Here is a 20,918-nt window from a genome sequence, read left to right on the forward strand (position 1 = left end):
TCTGGAGGCCAGATTGACCGGTATATGAGTGTATGCTTCTTTGAGATCGAGGGAACATAGCCAGTCGCCTTGATTGAGAAGAGGGTAAAGAGTGGCCAGAGAAAGCATTTTGAATTTCTCTTTGACCAAGCATTTGTTTAGATCGCGAAGATCTAGAATGGGTCTGAGATCTCCTGTCTTTTTGGGGACTAGAAAATAACGGGAGTAGAATCCCTGCCCTCTCTGATCTAGAGGAACTTCCTCTATAGCGTTCAGAAGGAGGAGGGATTGAACCTCTTGAAGAAGGAGGGAAGACCGAGGAGTGTTGAAAGCAGACTCTCTTGGCAGACTTTGGGCAGGAGGTGTCTGAAAGTTGAGAGAGTAGCCGTGGCGGATGATGTTGAGGACCCACAGGTCCGAGGTGATGATTTCCCAATGGCTTATGAAATGTATAAGGCGTCCTCCTATGGGCTGTGGAAGATGAGTAGAAGGAGGAAGATTGGCTATGTCCAGGAGAACCAAGTCAAAAGGGCTGAGTTGACTTTTGAGAAGGAGGAGGTTTCACTTGCTGTTGCTGCTGGGCAGGTCGAGCAGGTTGCCTCTGTTGCTGCCTCTGACGCCTGGGTTGTTGCTGTGTTTGAGGTAAGGGACGAGCCACAAACCTTCGTTGGTAGGCCGATTGTTGACGAAAAGGCCTAGAAGGTGGGGTCTTCTTCTTTGTCTTAAGGAGAGTATCCCATCGAGTCTCATGAGCTGAAAGTTTCTGAGTAGTAGAGTCCATGGATTCACCGAACAGCTCATCCCCTAAGCAAGGTGCATTGGCCAGTCGATCTTGGTGATTGACATCGAATTCGGACACTCTGAGCCAGGCCAGTCGTCGCATAGCCACTGACATAGCCGTGGCTCTAGAGGTCAGCTCAAAAGTGTCATAGATTGATCTGACCATGAACTTGCGCAGTTGCAAGAGCGATGAAGAAGTTTGGCGAAAGGCTGATTTCTTACGGTCAGGGAGATATTTCTCAAAAGATGACAAACTTTGAATAAGATGCTTAAGATAAAAGGAAAAATGGAAAGCATAGTTTCCTGACCTGTTCACTAGCATTGCATTTTGATACAGCCTTTTGCCAAACTTATCCATGGCTTTACCTTCCCTGCCAGGAGGGACAGAAGCATATACACTAGCCCCCGTGGATTTCTTTAAAGTAGACTCTACTAATAAAGACTCATGGGGGAGTTGAGGCTTGTCAAAGCCTGGAATTGGTATAACCTTATATAAGGAGTCCAGTTTACGGGGAGCTCCTGGAATAGTCAAGGGTGTCTCTAGATTTTTGTAAAATGTCTCTCTTAAAATGTCATGGAGAGGCAGCTTGAGAAATTCCCTTGGAGGCTGGTCAAAGTCAAGAGCATCTAAAAAATGCCTTGGATTTTTTGGATTCAGCCTCCAAGGGAATAGATAAAGAGTCACACATCTCTTTAAGAAAAGAGGTGAAAGAAGTTGCATCAGGTTTGGAAGATGGATCAAAACCAGAAGGATCCTCGTCCCCTGATGAACACTCTCCCTCAGAGAGGAAAGGCTCTTCTGAATCACCCCACAGATCAGGGTCCCTCACCTGAAAACTGCGGTCTCGTGACTCCGGTGTGGAGGGTTCTAGGTGTCGAGTTTTATGAGTCGACTTACCAGACCTCTGTGAACCGGTACCGGGAGATGTTAAGGGTTGTGCCGGTGCCGATGTTTGAACAGCCTGGTGTCTCGGTTCCGGTGCCAAGACTGGCATTGATACCGAAGAAGTGATGTGCCCCGGTACCGACAAAGTGGATGCCGATAAAGGGGGCTGCTGTACCGGCGGCTCAGACCGGACCGGGACTGGAAGGCTCGGAGTCAAAAGAGCAGGGAGTAGCTGTTGGAGTTGTTCCTTTAGCTGGACCTGCAGGACTGCGGCAATGCGCTCGTCCAATGAAGGCACCGGTACCCGCTTTTTTCTTCTGCGGTACCTTGGGTGCCGCTCTACACTCCGAAGAGGAACCCGATGTCAAGGGGCTCACCTCAATCGGAGCGGAGCGCTTCCGTGGGCGCCTCGTGGTCGGCAGGATTGGACTCGCTGCTACTGAGACCGGAGGACGCTCCAACGGGGAAGGCTTCTTAGCCGGCTTACCTGCGGGGTGCGACGCCGGCGCGGTATCGCGCGGTGTCGACGAAGTAGGTGCCGACTGAGATGGAGCCGCCGTCGGTGCCAGTGGTGCGGAATCAGACATCTCGGCGCCGAACAATAACTGCTGCTGTATCTGGCGGTTTTTAAGTGTTCTCTTCTTTAAAGTCGCACAGCGGGAGCAGGTAGACGCTCGATGGTCAGGACCAAGACACTGCAGACACCAGTTGTGTGGGTCTGTCAGTGAAATTGGTCGAGCGCACCGCTGGCACTTTTTAAACCCGGGTTGAGGGGGCATGAAAGTGAATATGGCTTCTGCCAAATCGAAGGCCGAGGCCTCGATGATGGCAATAGGCCCCGCCGGGGCTAACCGAAAACTGAAGAAAAAAAATTAAGGTTTTTTTTTTTTTTAAGAAAAGAAAAGAAACAATGGAAATAAAATTTCCAAAAGGGTTTACGCGAGCGGGAAGGTGATATTTAGTAGAAAAAAGAACTTTCAACAGCCGTTGAAAGAAACGCGTCTTCTTAGCTCCGCGGAAACTAAGAAACTGGGGACCGAGCGCCTCTGTCGGGCGGGAAGGCACTCGCGCGTGCGCGGTGCGGCCTACCAGAACTTTCCAAGTTCTTAGAGTGCAATCACTCTAAAATTGTCCGTACCGGGGCTCCGTCGGTGCCGTCACCCATCAGTCAAGAATATGCTGCCTGCTTGTCCTGGGATAACTGATGTTATCTAACAGCACCAGGTCATAACAGCTCTCTGAAAATTCAGAATTCATGTAAAGTTCTCAGCCTGTGCATGCAGCAGTCCCCTAAGTCCCTCAATTGGTTCTATAGCTTAAGAAAGTAATGGGAGGGATTATGTGTGTCTTTCAAAGCTGCTACGTCTATAGAAAGCACCCGTTTTAAATGAAAACCAATGCTTTTTCCATTGACAAGCAGATCTAATTCAGGTACACAGGTGGATGTCTCCCAAGTTCAGAGCTATTTAATTTAGCTATAATTAAAAAATTAGGTCTTACCTGCTTCCTCCTGATAGAGAATGACATGGTGGCTGTTACTAGCGGGGAGCCGCAGCTAACCCACTGAAATGGGGAGAATTAAAAAAGTGATTGCCGCGGGTACGGGGCCAAGGCCATTCACCACCCCATGAAGCAGTGAATGGCCTTGTCTCCGCAGTTCAGTGAGGGAACGCGTGCGGTCACCAATTGTGCAGTCTAGCAGTCCCCTCCCTCCTTCCTGCCGATTGCCGCCGTCCAGGTATCTCTCTCCCTCCCTTCCCCTCACCTTCACTGGTTATTCTCCGAGCAGCACGAGCCTTTAAACAAGTCGTGCGGCGGCAACTTAAAACTTCTCCTCTGACACAACAGGAAACAGGAAGTTGTGTCAAAGGAGAAGTTTTGGGTAGCCGCACGCAATTTGATGAAAGGCTTGGGCAGCTCGGAGACAAAAAAATTCAAAGTGTTGAGGGGAAGGGAGGAGGGAGATGCCCATACCATGGCGATCAGGAGGGAGGGAGGGGGCTGCTGGATCATGCAAAGGGAAGTAGAGAGGGGGAGGGGCGAGATGAACAGATGCCGAAGGGAAATGGTTAGGAGATAGTGGGGAGCAGACGCTGCATGGAAATGGGTAGGAGAGATGGGAACACGCTGGAAGGAAGTGGAGAGAGGGAGGGAGGAGCAGACACATATTAGTGGGTAGGAGAGGAGAGAAGACGCTGCATATTAGTGGGTAGGAGAGAGGGGGAGAAGACACTGAAGGAAAGTGGGGAGGGGAGAAAACGCTGAAGTAAAATGGGGAGGGAAGAGAGGAGAGAAAATGTTGAAGGAAAGTGGGGAGGGAAGAGAGGGGAGAAGATGCTGAAAGAAAGTGGAGAGGGAAGAGAGGGGAGAAGACGCTGAAGGAAGGTGGGAAGGAGAGAGAGGGGAGAAAACACTGAAGGAAAGTGGGGAGGAGAGAGAGGGGAGAAGACGCTGAAGGAAAGTGGTGAGAGGGGAACGCATACTGGATGGAAGGAGGGGATAAAGAAAAAAGGACACATACTGGATTGGGGAGACAGATACCAGATCTGAGGGGAGGAAAGGAGATGATAAAAACTGGTGATGGAACAAAACTGCGCTGACAATGGAGTGCTGACAATCATGCACAGGACATCTATGCGCTGGATTTAAGCCATTGGTTCGAAAAGATGCTTCATCAATTGAGCAAGAACAACAATGAAATCCCAAACCACTGGAGAAGGTTTGAGAGGAGGTTTGACATTGAAAAGACCTTTCATAAATCTGGAACCACAGGATGAGCAGAAAGGGGTTTCCCTTCAATAGGCTGATGAAAAGCAGCAATTGCACTGAGATGGACTCGAATGGATGTGGATTTGAGGCCCGTTTGAAACAAATGGAACAGGTAATCCAAAACTGAAGACAAGGAGGTAGATTGAGGCTCCTTGTGATGAATGATGCACTAAGCAGAAAGTCTAGTCCATTTCTGATTGTAGCATTGTCTAGTTGTAGGCTTCCTAGAAGACTCTAAAGTGTCTTGTACAGATTAAGAAAACTGTAGAGTGGCAGTTAGGTTGAGAGGTATCAAGCTGTGACAAAAGGAACAGGTAATTGCTATAGCACCAGCGATCCTGCAGGCTGCTGTATTAGCTGTTTAAAGTATGAGCGGGGAATCTGGGGAAACATGCAGGCTTGCGGGGGGAGCAGGCCTTCGCGGTGGGGAGGAGGAAGAAGAGTATCTTCACAGTGGGGGGCAGGCCTTTGTGGGGGTGCAGGCCTTCACATGGGGAGGAGGAGGAAGAGTGCCTTCACGGCGGGGTAAGGCAGGCCTTTGCGGGGTGAGCAGGCCTTCCTGGCGGGGAGGCAGGCCTATGCAGAGGGAGGAGGAGGAAGAGTGCCTTCATGGCAGGGAGGCAAGCCTGTGCAGAGGGAAGAGGAGGAAGGAATAAGAGAGAGGAGGGGAGACGCCAGACCTGGAGTGAAGTGAAGGGAAGAGAGACCAAACCAAAAAGAGGGGGAGGAAAGCAGAGGAGAGGTGCTGGAATAATGGAGAGAGGGAGAAAGAAATGCAAGACCACAAGGGGAAGGGTACAAGAGGAACAGATACTGCTCCAAAGCAGGTGGGCAGGGTGCAGGATGGCAGGAGAGATAGTAGGAGAAAGCCTGTACCTGGGGAAGGGGGATACAGAAGGTAACGAAGAGAGAAAGAAGAAGCTGGATATGGGGAGAGATAAGATGCTGGGCATGGAGGGAGCATAGGAATAGGGACACACAGGGGACAGTACTGGAGAGGAGAATAGGGACAGGGATACAGAAGAGAGATGAACAAAAGGAAAGATGCCAGACCTCCGGGGGAGGAAAGGGAAACAGAAGGGGAGGACAGAAATAGAAGATGGATGGTTAGCACGGAGAAATAAGAAAGAAGGAGAGCCTGATCAAAAGACAACCAGACCAACATGGAACCAACATAATTTGAAAAATGACCAAACAACAAAAGGTAGGAAAAATAATTTTATTTTCTGTTTTGTGATTACAATATGTCAGATTTATTTGAAATATGTATCCTTCCAGAGCTGGTGTTAGACCACGAAGGTGAGCTAGGATTTAACAGAGAAAGGGAAAGTAGGACCAGTGTGGGTAGGAGAGTGCAAAGGGGGTGAAGAGGCTATATAATACACCCACCAGGATGTTTGGAAAAAAACCACCCAATTGAGCAGGAAAATCAAATTGAATTGAATCGTAAAATTGATTCAATAGGCTGAATCAAATCAAATCAAATCAAATCGAACATAGCCTCCAAATGTGACATTGAGACTTGAGGATCTGGTACATTTTGTGTGGCTATAGTCTCCGAGGAAGAGGAGGAAGAATGACTGTTCAACTTTGAGACATGCTTCTTGGGCAGCTTGATAACCATTGCTGGTACCTGACCTGAGGGAGGCAGCGAGCCAAGCGTCTCATCAGGAGAAGACTTAGCAGATTTGCTTGAGGACGAAGACCCGCCGAACGAGGAAGGTTTGATTAAGGTCGAGGCCGAGGTCAAGGCAGAAGGCGGAACCTCTGTGAGAAGCTTGACCGGATTCAAGGTCGAGGTCGAGGGAAAGTGGATCCATACCGCCAAAGATTTTTTCCACCTGAACTTAACAATGTTTGAGGGCTCGAGGTTGAAGGGTAGCACAGCAGACACAAGACTCCAGACGATGGTCAGGTCCCAAACATTGAACACACCACCTATGTAGGTCAGTGAGGAAGATCGAGCGCTGGCAACGGCTACACTTCTTGAAGCTGGCAACGGCTGGGACATAAATGGAAAAATAGCCTGAAGTCGAAGCCCACAGGCTGAGGCAGGCCCTGCCGTGACACAAAAGAAAAATAAAATTAAGTTTTGGGGGTTTTTTTAAATGAAAATACGCAAAGAAACACAGCGACCCTGTAAAAAATAAAACACGAGCTGCGGAGAGAGAAGGCAGAGCGTTAAAATAGGACTTCTCGGCTCCGCAGAAAAATGAGAACTGAGGAGATGCACATCCTGCGTTGGGCGGGAAGGCACTCGTGAATGCGCGGTGCGGCAGTCGCAAACTTTCTAAAGTTCTTCAAGCAAGTCTGTTTGCGAAGCTGTCCGCATCCTGATTTTTCCATAGGAAATAATGGGGCTGTACTCACAGTCTCAGCAGTGCCTGCCTGTCAGCTCTCTCACTGAAGTGAAGGAAAAGGAATTTTTGCCTCAAATTGTCTCCAAACAGTCCAATCTTCAGGATCGTTGGGCTGCCAGTCAGACAGACTCTGACCAAAACTTCTGCCCCCTTGGAACCTCACCATTCAACCAGGGGCAGGAAAAACACAGCCTGCACCCTGATACTCCAAGAGCGCTTACTCAGGATGCAAACAGCCTGTGCTTAAGCCTCTGACAAGGTCAGAAGGCAAGCATGCTCCCAGGGGAATGGACCCCAAGTTCTGATGGTGGCCACAGCAGGTTGGCTCCTCATGTCCACCTGAAGCTTGCCCTGTGAAGCTGCACTCTGCCTCCGCAGGAACTGCTTCCTTTCTCAGGCAGAGAATCTGAAAAAGGTCTCAAGGCATCAAAGCCACTAAAAAGAACAAACTTACGTTAAAAAAAAAAAAGAATAAAATAAGCAGAGCAGAACAGATCAGAAACAATTCTGCACAGTTTGCTTGCAGAAAGAAAAAAAACTGTAGGGGGCTCTGTGTTCCTCAACTAAATAGGAGGAGCAGAAAACAATGTGTATGGCTTTCTGCAAGACCCAGTTTGTGGATATAGATTGAACACCTACTTTAGAGACTCCAGAGTAGATGTAACAGAATTTAATTTATCTCTAATATTCAGTGCAGTTATCTGTATAGGTTGTAGTGTTGAATATAAGAATTCAGTCATGTCTGTGCTAATTGTTCAGTTTGGGTTTGTTATTTAATAGACCTAAACTAAAAACAAATTATTTATTTTGTGGTTGAATATTATCATTGTCTAAATAATTTTTAAGCCCAGAAATAAATAGACAGTATCAGACCAACTTTAAACAGCCCAATATGATCAATGCATAAATTCCTTTGAACATCAGTCCATAAGTCACTTTTTTATAGGAAAGAAGAAATGAAAAACAATGCTGGACATAAAAAGAGGTAAAACCTCTTGAAATGGGAATGCTTTGGGGCTCATAATCAAAACAGAAAAACGTCTAAAAACCGGCCTAAATCAGCACTTGAACAATCTAAAAGACAAGTCGTCCAAGTGCCATTAATCGAACTGGGTTTTAGACGTATTTAAAAATGACCTAGGCCTTTACAGTGCTGCTGAACGACCAGAGCTAAAAGGGAGGAGTGTTGAGGGCGGGATTTGGGCAGGATGTGGGCCGTCCTAGACTTAGTCATACTGCATGTATAACCGAAAGTTTTACAACACTGCCTAGACAGAAAGTAGACATTGTGATTTAGGCCATCTAAAACCAGGTCTAAGTCACAAGAAGGTATCTAAAGTGACCAGATAAGCACTGTGGACTTAGACGTTTCTTTTGATTATGCCCCTCCACGTTTTCACATCCATTTAATGGAGCAGGAAAAACAAAACAAATCCGAGGAGCTAAGAATACCACTACCCATATGCCCTGAACTTTACCCAAGTTCTGAGCTCTGGGAGAGCCATTCCATGTTAGCATCAGTAACCATTATCAGCTTGTGTTGCTAATTTACCCTATTTTACAAAGCCTGATTGTGCGGGCTGCTGCGGTAGAGCTTCAGGGCAGTTACCATATGATAGCCACTTGAGCAGCTTTGTAAAGGGGGCAGGGTTAATCCTGTCTGCTAACAGAAAAAAAAAATCTTCTTTTTTTTCATTTATATATTTATTGATTTTTCAATCATAATCAAGCATAACTTGTACAGAAAGGAAATTCAGCAAGAAATAAAGAGAATAAGGTAAAAATTAACATTATAACAAGGAATCAGTATACGCTTGAATTTCAACTCAAGTCCTCAAAAGAGGAACCAAAATGGTTGTAGGCGAATATTAAAGAAAACTACATTCACAAAGGCAGTAAACCAGCTGGGTGAGACTAAGGCACCCTTTCTTTAAACTGAGCACTCATATTCCATCTTTCTCCAGACATGATGTTGAGAGAAACGTTGTCAGTTGGGATGGCTCAAAGAAAATAAATTTATGAGATCGATAATTAATTACACATTTACATGGGTGTCGCAAATAAAAGATCGCCTCCCAGAGCTATAACACCAGGTTTCATTAATAGGAATTCACGTCTCCTTCTCTGTGTATCTTAAGCCAAATCTGGGAACATCTGTATTTTAAGACCTAAAAATTATTTTTGTTTATTTTTAAAGAAAAGTCTCAACAACCAGGTTTTATCTCGTGCGAGAGCTACTGTCAGAAGTGGGGTCACTAAATCTTTATCAGATAGTTCCAACAGATTTGATATATTCATTAAATCATGTCCCGTTTCGTGATGCTGTTGTCGATCCTGCATCTTATTTGGAAGGTAATAAACCTGTGTAAATGGAGGAGCTGACTCCTCAGGAACCTCCAATACTTCCAACATATAACGTTTCAACATTTCCCTAGGGGCTACCATTGGAGCCCTAGGGAAATTAATCAGTCTAAGATTATTATTTCGAGAAAAGTTTTCCAATGTCTCCATCTTCCTTCTTAAGTTAGTATTGTCTTTAATTAATGTTTCAATAATTTGCTTAGAGACTTTTAATTCTTGATGGACAGTCTGTACTATAGTCTTGGAGTCCTCTATTTCAGTCTTTAAGCTTTTAATCTCAGTTTCATGGTTATTAAATTTCCTTTCCAACTGTTGTAGCTGTGGGTTTATGGAACTTGCCAAATTAGCCACAAGATCCCATAAAGAATCTAGTGTTACTTCTCGAGGCTTCTCAATTTGAAAGAAATGTGACTAATTTAATTGGCTCACCCTCTGGCAGCATGTCTCGTCGAACAGCTTGCTGGGCTTGTTCCTCTCCAATCGCTTCCTCCTCAGTCTCCATGCCGAGTTTCCCCTGCACCGGCAAAAAAACCAGCAACACAGTCCCCTTCTCGATTTCCTTAGCCTCCGGGAGGAGGTAAACTCCAACTTCCGGTAGTGCCTCCTCTCGCAGAGAGCTGGTGGACTGAGGGTGTGGAGGAGGTGCTCTAACATCGGGGCTTATCGATGTCTCTAGTCCCATAGAGATCGCCACAGACTCGCCTCCACTGCGCGTCTCCTGCTGGGAATTCCCCGATGGCAACGGCATACCTTGCATTCTCCTCACCAGCTCCTCAATATTGCTGAAGGCGGTTGTCCTGGAGCGCTGCGAGGCTCCAGCAGCGCTTTGTCCCCTCCTCTTTGGCATTGCCCAAAAGCAGGTAAAATTGTAACAACGAAGGTTAATTAAAGGGAGCTTCAGGGGGAGTGCTGCTCAGAACCGGCTAGCATGTGGCCATCTTGGTTCCCTCGCCGCCAGAAAAAAAAAATCTTCTTTCCCCTACACTGAGCCCCCAAATTTGAGTAGCTATAACCCCATACTGTTAAATATTGTTTAATTAGTATTTGCTATACTGCCTATCAGTGTTGCCATTATAAAGCAGGTTACAGACTAAAACATAGCCAGAAAAAAATGGAAGATTAGGTTCTTACCTTTGGTAATCTTTCTGTTAATCCCTGACAGCGTCAGAACAATAGGTGTTTTATCTCAACCTGCGAACTGGGTCTTGCAGAAAACCATACATTTTTTTTCCTCTGCTCCTCCCACTTAGCTGAGGAACAGAGAACCCCCTACAGTTGGGTCCAAAAGCAAACGAATATCACTAGAACAAAGCATACACACAAAGGGGGCACAGGGAACTTCCCTGCCAACACAACAGCATTCTGTTCTGCTCTGCAATATATAAGAAAACAATTAATAAGCAGGCAACATGAAAAACTAGCAAGTACACGGCGCAACACAGAACCAATCTGCTGCATGCAACAAGCATAAATTGGAACAAAGCCAGCGATATAGATATGTACTCACATCTATAGAATGATTCCTCACTAGGCTCGTCTACTGCATGGAAGATACTCAGTCTTGAAAGGAGAAATATCCAAAACAGAAGATGTGGGTGATACAAAAAGAATCAAGAGTAGATAGAGGGTAGGCCATACTAACTCCATTGGGGATTAACGGAAAGATGATTACCAAAGGTAAGAACCTAATCTTCCATTCTGTTATATCCCTTCTGGAGTCAGTACGATAGGTGACAAACCAAAGCAATGGCAATGACTAGGGTGGGATAGAAGAGCCAGCCCGCAATATTGAGGCCCCAAAAGCGGCATCAGTCCGAGCTGCCACATCCACTGTGTAAAATCTTGGAAAGGTATGAAGGGAAAAGCCACTTTATAAATTTTAGATGGATGAACCACTTGAGACTCTGCCCACAAAGCTACAACACCTCTAGTCGAGTGAGCTTTAAGAGAAACTGGGAAATGCTTACCACAGGCGATGTTAAGTCGATAAAATGGCCATGCAGATCCATCTGGAAGTAGAGGCCTTAGATGCTGGCCTACTCTGCCGGGATTGCTAGTCAGGACAAACAGATGGTCAGAAAGACAGAAGTCTTTGGTCCTCTCTAAGTACTAAAGTAAGACTCTTCAAACATCTAGTCATCTCAGATCTGATCTTTCCGCTCTGACCCCATGGCACAAAAAGCAGGCAAACAAACTTCCTGATTGACATGGAAATCCAAAACCACTTTTGGAGGAAAAGAAGGAACCGTGTGGAGGAAAACCCCCACCTCCGTTATCCATAGAAAGGGCTCCCTGCAAGAGAGAGCCTGCAACTCCAAAATACATCCTGCTGAGGCAAACGCCACAAGGAAAACTGTCTTGACCATAAGGTCCAGAATGGATGCAAACTTGAGTGGCTCCAAAGGTTGAGTGGCTCCGGGTTTCCACAAGCCATTTCAGCACAACATTAAGATTCCACGTAGGAAAAGGCTGTTGCAGGGGTGAAATCAAATCACATCTGGATGAGACATAAATGAACTGGAACCACTGTGTGCTCTAAAACAGGAAAGGCCTGACACCTGTACCTTGAGGGAAGCCACCGCCAGGCCTTTCTCAAGATCAGCCTGGAGGAAAGCTAGGACCACAGAAATGGGTGCCCACAACAGCTCCACCTGATCTCTGGTACACCACTGCTGGGAAGCCTTCCAAGCCTTGGTGCAAGCCACCATGGTAGAGGGTTTCTTGGACCTCAAAACCGTGGCAATGACTACGTCAGAGTAGCCCCTCTGCATCAAGGCACTGCACTTAAGAGCCGTAAGACCAAAGTGCTGGGGATTCTTCATGGGAACCAGTCCCTGACTGAGCAGGTCAAGATGAAGAGGGAGTTGAACTTCTTGTTACGCTGAAAACAGACGAGATCCACATACCACAGACGGTGAGGTCAGTCCAAGGCCACTAGGATCACTAGACTTGGATGAGTTGCTATCCTACAGATGACTCAACCCACCAAGGGCCAAGGCGGAAAGACATAAAGGAGTTCCTGAGTTGGCCAGGGCTGAACAAATGCATCTAGCCCTAAGCTTCCTGGCTCTATTCTTCAACTGAAAAAGCACTTGACTTTCAAGTTTTTGGCCAAAGCCATCAAGTCTATCGCTGGCCTGCCCCAACGCCTTACAATGAGATGAAACATTCTCTGCGAGAAAGACCACTCTCCTGGGTCCAGGACTTGGCAACTGAGAAAGTCTGCCTGCACATTTTCCACTCCAGCCATGTGAGACACGGAGAGAGTCTGAAGGTGTAGATCTACCCAACGAAATAACATCGAGGCTCCTGATTCTAGTGCCCGCCTGTCGATGCATGGTTTGCCAGCAGAAATAAAAACTGTAGGGGGCTCTGTGTTCCTCAGCTAAGTGGGAAGAGCAGAGGAGAAAAAATGTGTGGTTTTCTGCAAGACCTAGTTCATGGGTTGAGATAAAACATCTATCACACTCACTCCAGAGGGGATGTAACAGAACTCCAATTAATGAGAAACAATAAAGATAAAACCAAAATAATTTCAAAAAAGAAGAAATTCATGGCAGGCACGCTGTCACCACCAAGCCCCAACACTGAAAAATGTATTCTTTATTAAACAAAACCATAAAATAATGAGTTTTCAAACTTATTTTGAATTTTGCAAAAGAAAGTTTGGCTCTAAATGCTAAAGACGAAGAATTCCATAAAGCTGGTGCTAGAAAGAAAAAAAGCCATGAACCTAATAGAATCTAGATTTGCCTTATACCAGTGTCTCTCAAACTTTCTCGAGCCGGGGAACACTAAAGATAGTGGCCATGGCTCAAGGCACCCAGAAGTGCGTGGACATCGCCATGATGACATCACGCGCATGTGTGACAAATTGAGCAAAATCAGTGAAGACCTTCAAAGAGTGTTCAAAAAACCAAAATCCTTAGATAGATATAAATAATGTAGAGCACTCCAATTGTATATAATACATAATAATGTCAAAACAGAGGAAAAAGATCTCAAAAAAAAACCCTGGGATCCGATCAATAGAAGGACACCAATTTGGGTTTAGGGTATCATCATCAATCAAAACCTCTGTTGGAATTCATTAAATAATTTAATCTTTTTTTAAATATATAAATATTTTTTGTTTGTTTATAAATATTTTAAATACAAATTCCAATTTCTCTCATATATAAATGGAAAATGAAGAGCTGGCAACCATCAAAATGTAACAAAGAACATTAAATCTGGCATGCTATGGTTGAACTAACAACAAGCACTTATCTTTTAAACCCGACAAAGGCCAAATCCGTTTCACACCAATGGGCTACTTCAGGGGAAATACTGAAGCTTGTTTTAATGCCAATATCGATTGATAAACAGTTGTCCAGTTATCTTCAAAATGAGAGAAAAGACTTAATTCACTCAAACCCCACGGACTTAATAATCAGATCGAATGGCACGTATTTTTTTAATATTCAAGCCTTAGTCTGGTTTGGATTTTTCTCAGTTGTTTTTGAGTTATAATCGCCATTTTTTAAATAAATGAATGACAGGCTCCGATTTTACAAGTAGGTAACAACTTCAAATTTCAAATGTATGTGACGTCAGTAGCTTTCTTAGCTCTGATTGGTCACTCATTTTGTCAGCGTCTTGTTTAAATGCAGACGCCAATTTGTAAGTGTTTTGAGAGCTTGATAGTCTCGACTATGTAACATGTAAGTCGTGTTCTTTGACTCAGTTCTGCATTAATGTTTAAATTATTTAAACCAGAGTCACGATTTATATAAGAATTTGATATAATGCATTTCTTTCTCTTTTCTTTCATTTTGAAGATAACTGGACAACTGTTTATCAATCAATACTGGCATTACAACAAGCTTCAGTATTTCCCCTGAAGAAGCCCGTTGGTGTGAAACGGATTTGGCCTCTGTCGGGTTTAAAAGATAAGTGCTTGTTGTTAGTTTAACCATAACATGCCAGATTTAATGTTCTTTGTTACATTTTGATGGTTGCCAGCTCTTCATTTTCCATTTATATATGAGAGAAATTGGAATTTGTGTTTAAAATATTTATAAACAAAAAATTATTTATATATTGAAAAAGTATTTAAAAAAGATTAAATTATTTAATGAATTTCAACAGAGGTTTTGATCGATGATGATACCCTAACCCCAAATTGGTGTCCTTTTATTGATCGGATCCCAGGGGGTTTTTGAGATCTTTTTCCTCTGTTTTGACATTATTATGTATTATACACAATTGGAGTGCTCTACATTATTTAGGTCAATCACGCGCATGTGTGACATTATAACACTGACATCCATGCATGTGCAGAGGTCCTCCAGACAGGCCCTGAAATACCACCTCTCTCTCTCTCTCTCTCCCTTCATGAGTCCAACTTTTCACTCTCTGCCCTCACCCCCTTCCCCAGAGTGTAACATTTCTCCTTCCCTCCTTTCTGTCCTCCCCATCCATCTCACCCTCTCTATGAGTCCAACACTTTCTGCCTCCTACACACTTTCTCTCTCTGTCCTTGCCTCTTCCCTCGAGTGGAATCCCTCCTTCCCATCCCCCAAACCAACATGCTCTCTCCCCATGCACCATCTCACCCTCAACTCCAGTGTAGCACCTTTCCTTTCCCTCCCTTTCTGCCAGGTCTAGCAGCACCTCTTCTCCCTTCCTTTTACCTCCCCCCTGTCTAGCAGTACCCCTTCCTTCCTCCCCCTGTCCAGCATTACCCCTTCTCCCTTCCCTCCTCCCTCCCCTGTCCAGCAGTACCACTTCCCCCTTCCCTGCCCCCTTTGTTCAGCAGTAACCCTTCTCCCTTCCCTGTCCAGCAATACCTCTCCTGTCTAACCTAGCGGCAGCTCACTGTATGCTTTTAACTTCGGCACACAGCTGCCATTAGCAGTAGTTTATCCCCGGTTTCATCAGGAAGCCTCAGGGCTAGCTCTACCCCAACCCAAATAATTCAAAAATTCAAAATCTAACCCCAGACCATAGTCCTCCATCATGCCTATTTCTCTGGTGTTTTAGTTTAAAATGGCACATGTTTACCCAAGGCTCCTTTTTGCCTTGTATATATATTTTAAGCAATATTATATCCACAAAAAAGTTAGGTACCAATGACCACATGTACTTCACCCCTGCGGCAATTTTTATAAAGGATATGTCTGCATGCTTTACTGCTTTTGCTTTGAAAATTTGTGCAAATCTGCAGGTGAAAAGAATGTGCAGTCTTTGTCCCAGTATGGATGTTTTCACATTCACCCATAATGCAAATAATTTGATTTCCGGGTTTCTACAGCCCACCTATACATCAAATATCTCTGTGCATAATTGTTTAGTTGTATCTTAAATTTTTCAGAATTAATGTCTTGCAAGTACTGACAAAAGCTCTATTATTATTATATTGATAAAGATTGTATTATATATTGAACCTTACAGTTGCTACAGGCTTTTTATATAAGAAAAGTAGCTTACCTATTGTTTTCTTATTGTTTATTGTGTTATCTGCCATGTGTCTTTTCTGTTGAAAGACAAAACATATATAATTAACTTTGAGAAGAAAAGAAAGTTGAGAACAGATTATAAGAATATAAGAATTGCCATATTGGAACAGACCGAATGCCCATCGAGCCCAGTATCCTGTTTCCAACAGTGGCCAACACAGGTTGCAAGTACCTGACTAAATCCTAAGTAGTAAAACAGATTTTATGCTGCTTATTCTAGGAATAAGCAGTGGATTTCCCCAAGCCATCTCAATAACAGCCTATGGACTTCTCTTTTAGGAAATTTTCCAAGTCTTTTTTAAACCCTGTATGCCGATATCACCATATTCTCCAGCAACGAAATCCAGAGTTTAATTACACGTTGTATGAAGAAATATTTTCTCTGGTTTGTTTAAAATCTACTACTCAGTAGCTTCATCGCATGCCATCTAGTCCTAGTATTTTTGGAAAGAATGAACAAGCAATTCACATCTACCCTTTCCACTCCACTCAGTATTTTATAGACCTCTATCACCCCAGAGCTGTCTCTTCTCCAAGTTGAAGAGCCCTAGCTGCTTTAGCCTCTCCTCATAGGGAAGTCAACCTATCCCTTTTATCATTTTTGGCACCCTTCTCTGTACCTTTTCTTTTTTTAATAGTTTTTATTAATACTATAATATAAAATAACAAACTTACAAATTAGCTGTACAAATCATGGCAATATATACCGTATTTTCACGAATATACCGCGCACCCGTGTAAAACGCGCACATGGGTATAGCGCGCGGGAAACCAAAATTTATGTAAAGAAATTAATATATAGCGCGCACAAGCGTATACCGCGCATGCTGCTCCGTGAATTAAAACCTCCTTCTGCCATCCCGACTCTCCTCTCGCCGCCCTGCCCTCTGCCCCGACTCTCCTCTTGTTCCGACTCTCCTCTCACCGCCCTGCCCTGTTCCCAGCTCTGTAAGCATGCGCAGACCATCTACTGTCAAAGAAGGGGCGGGACCGTGGCAGAGGAAGCAGCGCAGGGTTCAGAGAAGGGGCGGGACCGCCGGCAGAGGAAGCAGCAGGGCTCACTGGCATCGGGAACCAACGGTAGGCTGCTTCTCCGTGTGGGGGGGGCTGGGGGATGAATCGGACGTCGGGGGGTGCGAGCGGTCCTTCAGGGTGGGGGTGCGAGCGGTCCTTCAGGGTGGGGGTGCGAGCGGTCCTTCAGGATGGGGGTGCGAGTGGTCCTTCGGGGTAGAGGTGCGAGCGGCCCTTCGGGGTGGGGCATCAGGCTTTCAGGGCTGGGGGATGAATCGGACGTCGGGGGGGAAACTATGTAAAAAACAAATTGTACAACGCGCTCACGCATATAACGCGCATGGTTATGCTCGGTTTGTAAAATCGTGTATAACGCGCACGTTATATGCGTGAAAATACGGTACATATGATTATGTGAGGGTAGCGTAGAGGAGGGCAGCTTGGGGAGGATTGATAGAGTGTAGCTTGCGGGAGGGTTGTTAGAGTGGGCAGACTTGATGGGCTATGGCCCTTTTCTGCTGTCATTTTCTATGTTTTCTATGTAATACATAGTAGAGTCAGCACACACATTATCAGCAGGAGAAATATTTGTGAACGTGAAGGAACACAATCAACGAGCATCATGTTAACCAAACAAAAAAATTATCAATATATGTATTGAGCAATATATTCTGAATTGCTGTATGTCAATGGTCCAAAATACAGTAATTTTGAACAGGGCTCCAGATTTTAAGAAATGCGCCAATGGAATGATATTTTCCTGCAATTACACCTTCAAATTTAGTAGTGATGCATACAGTGTTCCACCAGAATGTGAATTCTACATTTGATAAATTCTTCCAGGAATGCAGTATGTTCTTGATAGCCAAAAATAATAATATATTTAGGAGGCGAGCATTTGGTTCTGAGAGAAGTTGCGTGAGGCCCTGCTGACCTAGGACAATAATTTTAAGATGTAATGGTTCGTGGATCTTCAATATGGATGAGATGATATGCCTGACCTTATCCCAGTAAACTGTGAGATGAATGCATTGAAATATCATCTGGGGTAGCATTCCCACTGATAACCTACAGGACCAACATAAATTAGAGACTTTGTGTGAGAATTTGCTAAGCTTATAAGGAGTCCGATGTAGGAAGCTTATATTGGGCCTGATGTAGGAAGAAGTATATTGACTGAAGAACTGAAGCTGATCTAATTGACTTGAAAGCTCTGGACCACACATCTTGCCAAAGCTCATCACCTGCAGTAATGTCTAAGTCAGAATACCAGGCACTCATCAATTGTGACATCTACACAGGCTACCCTAGACGCAACAAACCATACCATTTGGAGTCTACTCCTTTGAGAGGAGCAATTACAGTACATTGAAGAAGGAAATCAGGTATGGGTTTTAATTTTTCCATGTCTGGAAGCGCTGTATTAACACATTGCTTTAACTCTTATCCTCAGGTTTATTAAATTGAAAAAATTATTTAATAGCATTGGTGATGTGATCCTTAAAGTCTGTCTCAAGAAGCAGACTGGAATTAAATCTCCACTGCCTAGAAGGCAGGAATCGTGTGATGTTATCTAGAGATATGGCGGCATGATCTGAAATTGAAATTTCTTCAATTGAGGCATCCTTTAAAAATTGACGAAAAGAGTGACTGATAAGGTACATATCTATTCGCGAATACGAGCAGTGAGGTGGCAAGTAATAAGTGAATTCTTTGCTGGGCGGATAAAGGGTTCGCCAGGCGTCATGCAAATCCAGGTGTGTCATAATATCTGTAAGGGTAGCCATGGCCTTAGGTGCCTTGTAGATCGCTTTCAATATTCTATCTAATCGGGAGATCATAATCATGTTGTAATCACCAACTATAATATGATGCAGAAATTTAGTTGTTACTAATTTGTCAGCCAATTCTCCAAAGAATTCAGGAGAGTCTGTGGTGGGGGCGTAGATGTTAGTTAAAGTCAATGAGGTCGCACCATGGAGCAATACAGGGGCATTATAACATTCTTAGTCTTGTTAACCATCCATCCCTTTTTTAATAATTCCTAGCATCCTATTTGCTTTTTTGCCCACCGCCACATATTAGGCGGAAAATTTAATTGTATTGTCTATGATGACACCCAGATCCTTTTCTTGGGAGCTAATCCCTCAAGGTGGACCTTACCATCTGGTAACTGTGACTCAGGTTATTCTACCCAATATGCATCACTTTGCATTTGTCCACATTAAATGTTGTCTGCTACTTGGAAGCCCAGTCTTCCAATTTCCTAAGGTCCACCTGCATTTTTTCACAATTCACATGCGTTTTAACAACTTTGAACAGTTTAGTGTCATCTGCAAATTTAATCACCTCACTCGTCATTCCAATTTCCAAATCATTTATACATAAGTTAAATAGCACCAGTCCCAGTAAAGACTCCTGCGGCACTCCACTGTTTAATCTCCTCCATTGAGAAAAATGACCATTTAATCCAACCTCTGTTTTCTATCTGATAACCAATTCCTAATCCACAACTGAACTTTGCCACCTATCCCATGACACTTTAATTTTCTCAGGAGCCTCTAGTGAGGAACTTTATCAAAAGCTTTCTGAAAATCTAGATATACTATATCAACTGGCTCATCTTTATCCACATGTTTGTTCATACCTTCAAAGAAGTCAAGCAAATTTGTGAGGCAAGATCTCCCTCGGCTGAACCCATGCTGACTCCATCTCATTAAATCATGTTTGTCTATGTGTTCCTCAATTTTATTTTTTATAATCGTTTCTCCATTTTGCCCAGCATCAAAGTGAGGCTTACCAGTCTGTAATGTCCTGGATCTCCCCTGGAGTCCTTTTTAAAAATCGACATAACATTGGCCACCCTCCAATCTTCAGGTACTACAGATGATTTTAGCGACAGGTTACAGATCACTAACAGCAGGTCAGCAATTTCATTTTTGATTTCTTATAATACCCTGGGATGTATACCATCTGGTCCTGGCGATTTATCACTTTTTAACTTGGCGATTTGGCTCAGTATATCATCCAGATTCACTGAGATTTCTTTCAGTTCCTCCGCATCATCATCCTTGAAAACCATTTCTGATTCAGGTAGATCTCTTACATCTTCTTCCATAAAGACCGAAGCAAAGAATTCATTCAGTCTTTCTGCTATGGCATTATCCTCCCTGAGCGCCTCTTTCGCTCCTTGATCATCCAATGGTCCCACAGATTCCCTCACAGGTTTTCTGCTTCTGATGTACCTAAAAAAAATGCTATGAGTTTTTGCCTCTTTTGCAAGTTTCTCTTCATATTCTTTCTTAGCTGCCTTTATCGATGCTTTGCATCTAACTTGTCAGTGCTTGTGGTTCTTCCTATTTTCTTCATTCGGATCTTTTTTCCATTCTTTAAAGGATTTTTTTTTTTTTTTTTTTTTGCTTTAATAGCCTCTTTTATTTCATCTTTTAACCACGCCGGCTCTCATTTCCTCTTCTTTCCTTTGCTGATTCATGGAATGCATCTGGTCTGGGCTTCCATGACGGTATTTTTAAATAACATCCACTGGTTTACAGTCCTAACCTTTGCAACTGATCCTTTTAACTTCTTTTTAACCATTTTCCTCATTTTATCATAGTCGCCCTTTTGAAAATTAAACGCCCCTACAGTAGATTTATTTTGCAATGTTACTCCCGGTATCAGCTCAAATTTGATCACGTTATGATCACTGTTTCCCAGCAGACCCAACACAGTTAACTCCTGTACTATGTCTTGTATTCCACTAAGGACCAAATCTAAAATAGCACCCCCTCTTGTCAGTTCCTGGACCAGGTGCTCCAAGAAGCAATTATTTATGACATCTAGGAATTTTACCTCCCTAGCACTCACTGATGTAACATTTAACCAGTCAATGATATGGAAGTGTGTGGAACAAACCCCGCCCCCCCAGGAAAGCAAGAAAGAGCTCATCCAGCACTGCAAGGATTGTCAAAGTGTAAAGTGTTGAGACAATGCGTCACGAGTTTGAAACCTCTGACATGCAAGAGTCTATTGAGGAATCTTGAGATGAAGTCTTTTAAATGGAGTAACATGTACCATGGAGGCCATGTGACCTAGGAGTACCATCAGATGTCTGGCCAAGATTGATGGAAGAAGATAAGTCTGCTCACAAAGCTGAATCAATACTGAGGGAGAAACAGTCTGGAATAAAAAGGTGCGTAGCAGAACTTTAATAAATCGCAGATTTTTAAAAGATTAAAGTTGGGATTTGGTAAAAAAAGATTTTGAATCCCC

At 44.0% G+C, this 20,918-nt stretch overlaps 1 protein-coding gene across 1 annotated transcript in view; it reads right to left on the reverse strand.

The window, feature by feature from the left end:
- The window catches only part of LOC117362361 (phospholipid-transporting ATPase IB-like), a 201,090-nt gene that overhangs the window by 44,066 nt on the left and 136,106 nt on the right, over positions 1-20,918 (reverse strand). The window contains exon 5 of the mRNA XM_033948632.1: positions 15,607-15,652. Coding sequence (XP_033804523.1) covers positions 15,607-15,652 — 46 coding nt within the window. The remainder of the gene's footprint in view (positions 1-15,606; positions 15,653-20,918) is intronic.

The sequence above is a fragment of the Geotrypetes seraphini genome, chromosome 6 (assembly GCF_902459505.1).
Source record: "Geotrypetes seraphini chromosome 6, aGeoSer1.1, whole genome shotgun sequence".
Classification (NCBI taxonomy): Eukaryota; Metazoa; Chordata; class Amphibia; order Gymnophiona; family Dermophiidae; genus Geotrypetes; species Geotrypetes seraphini.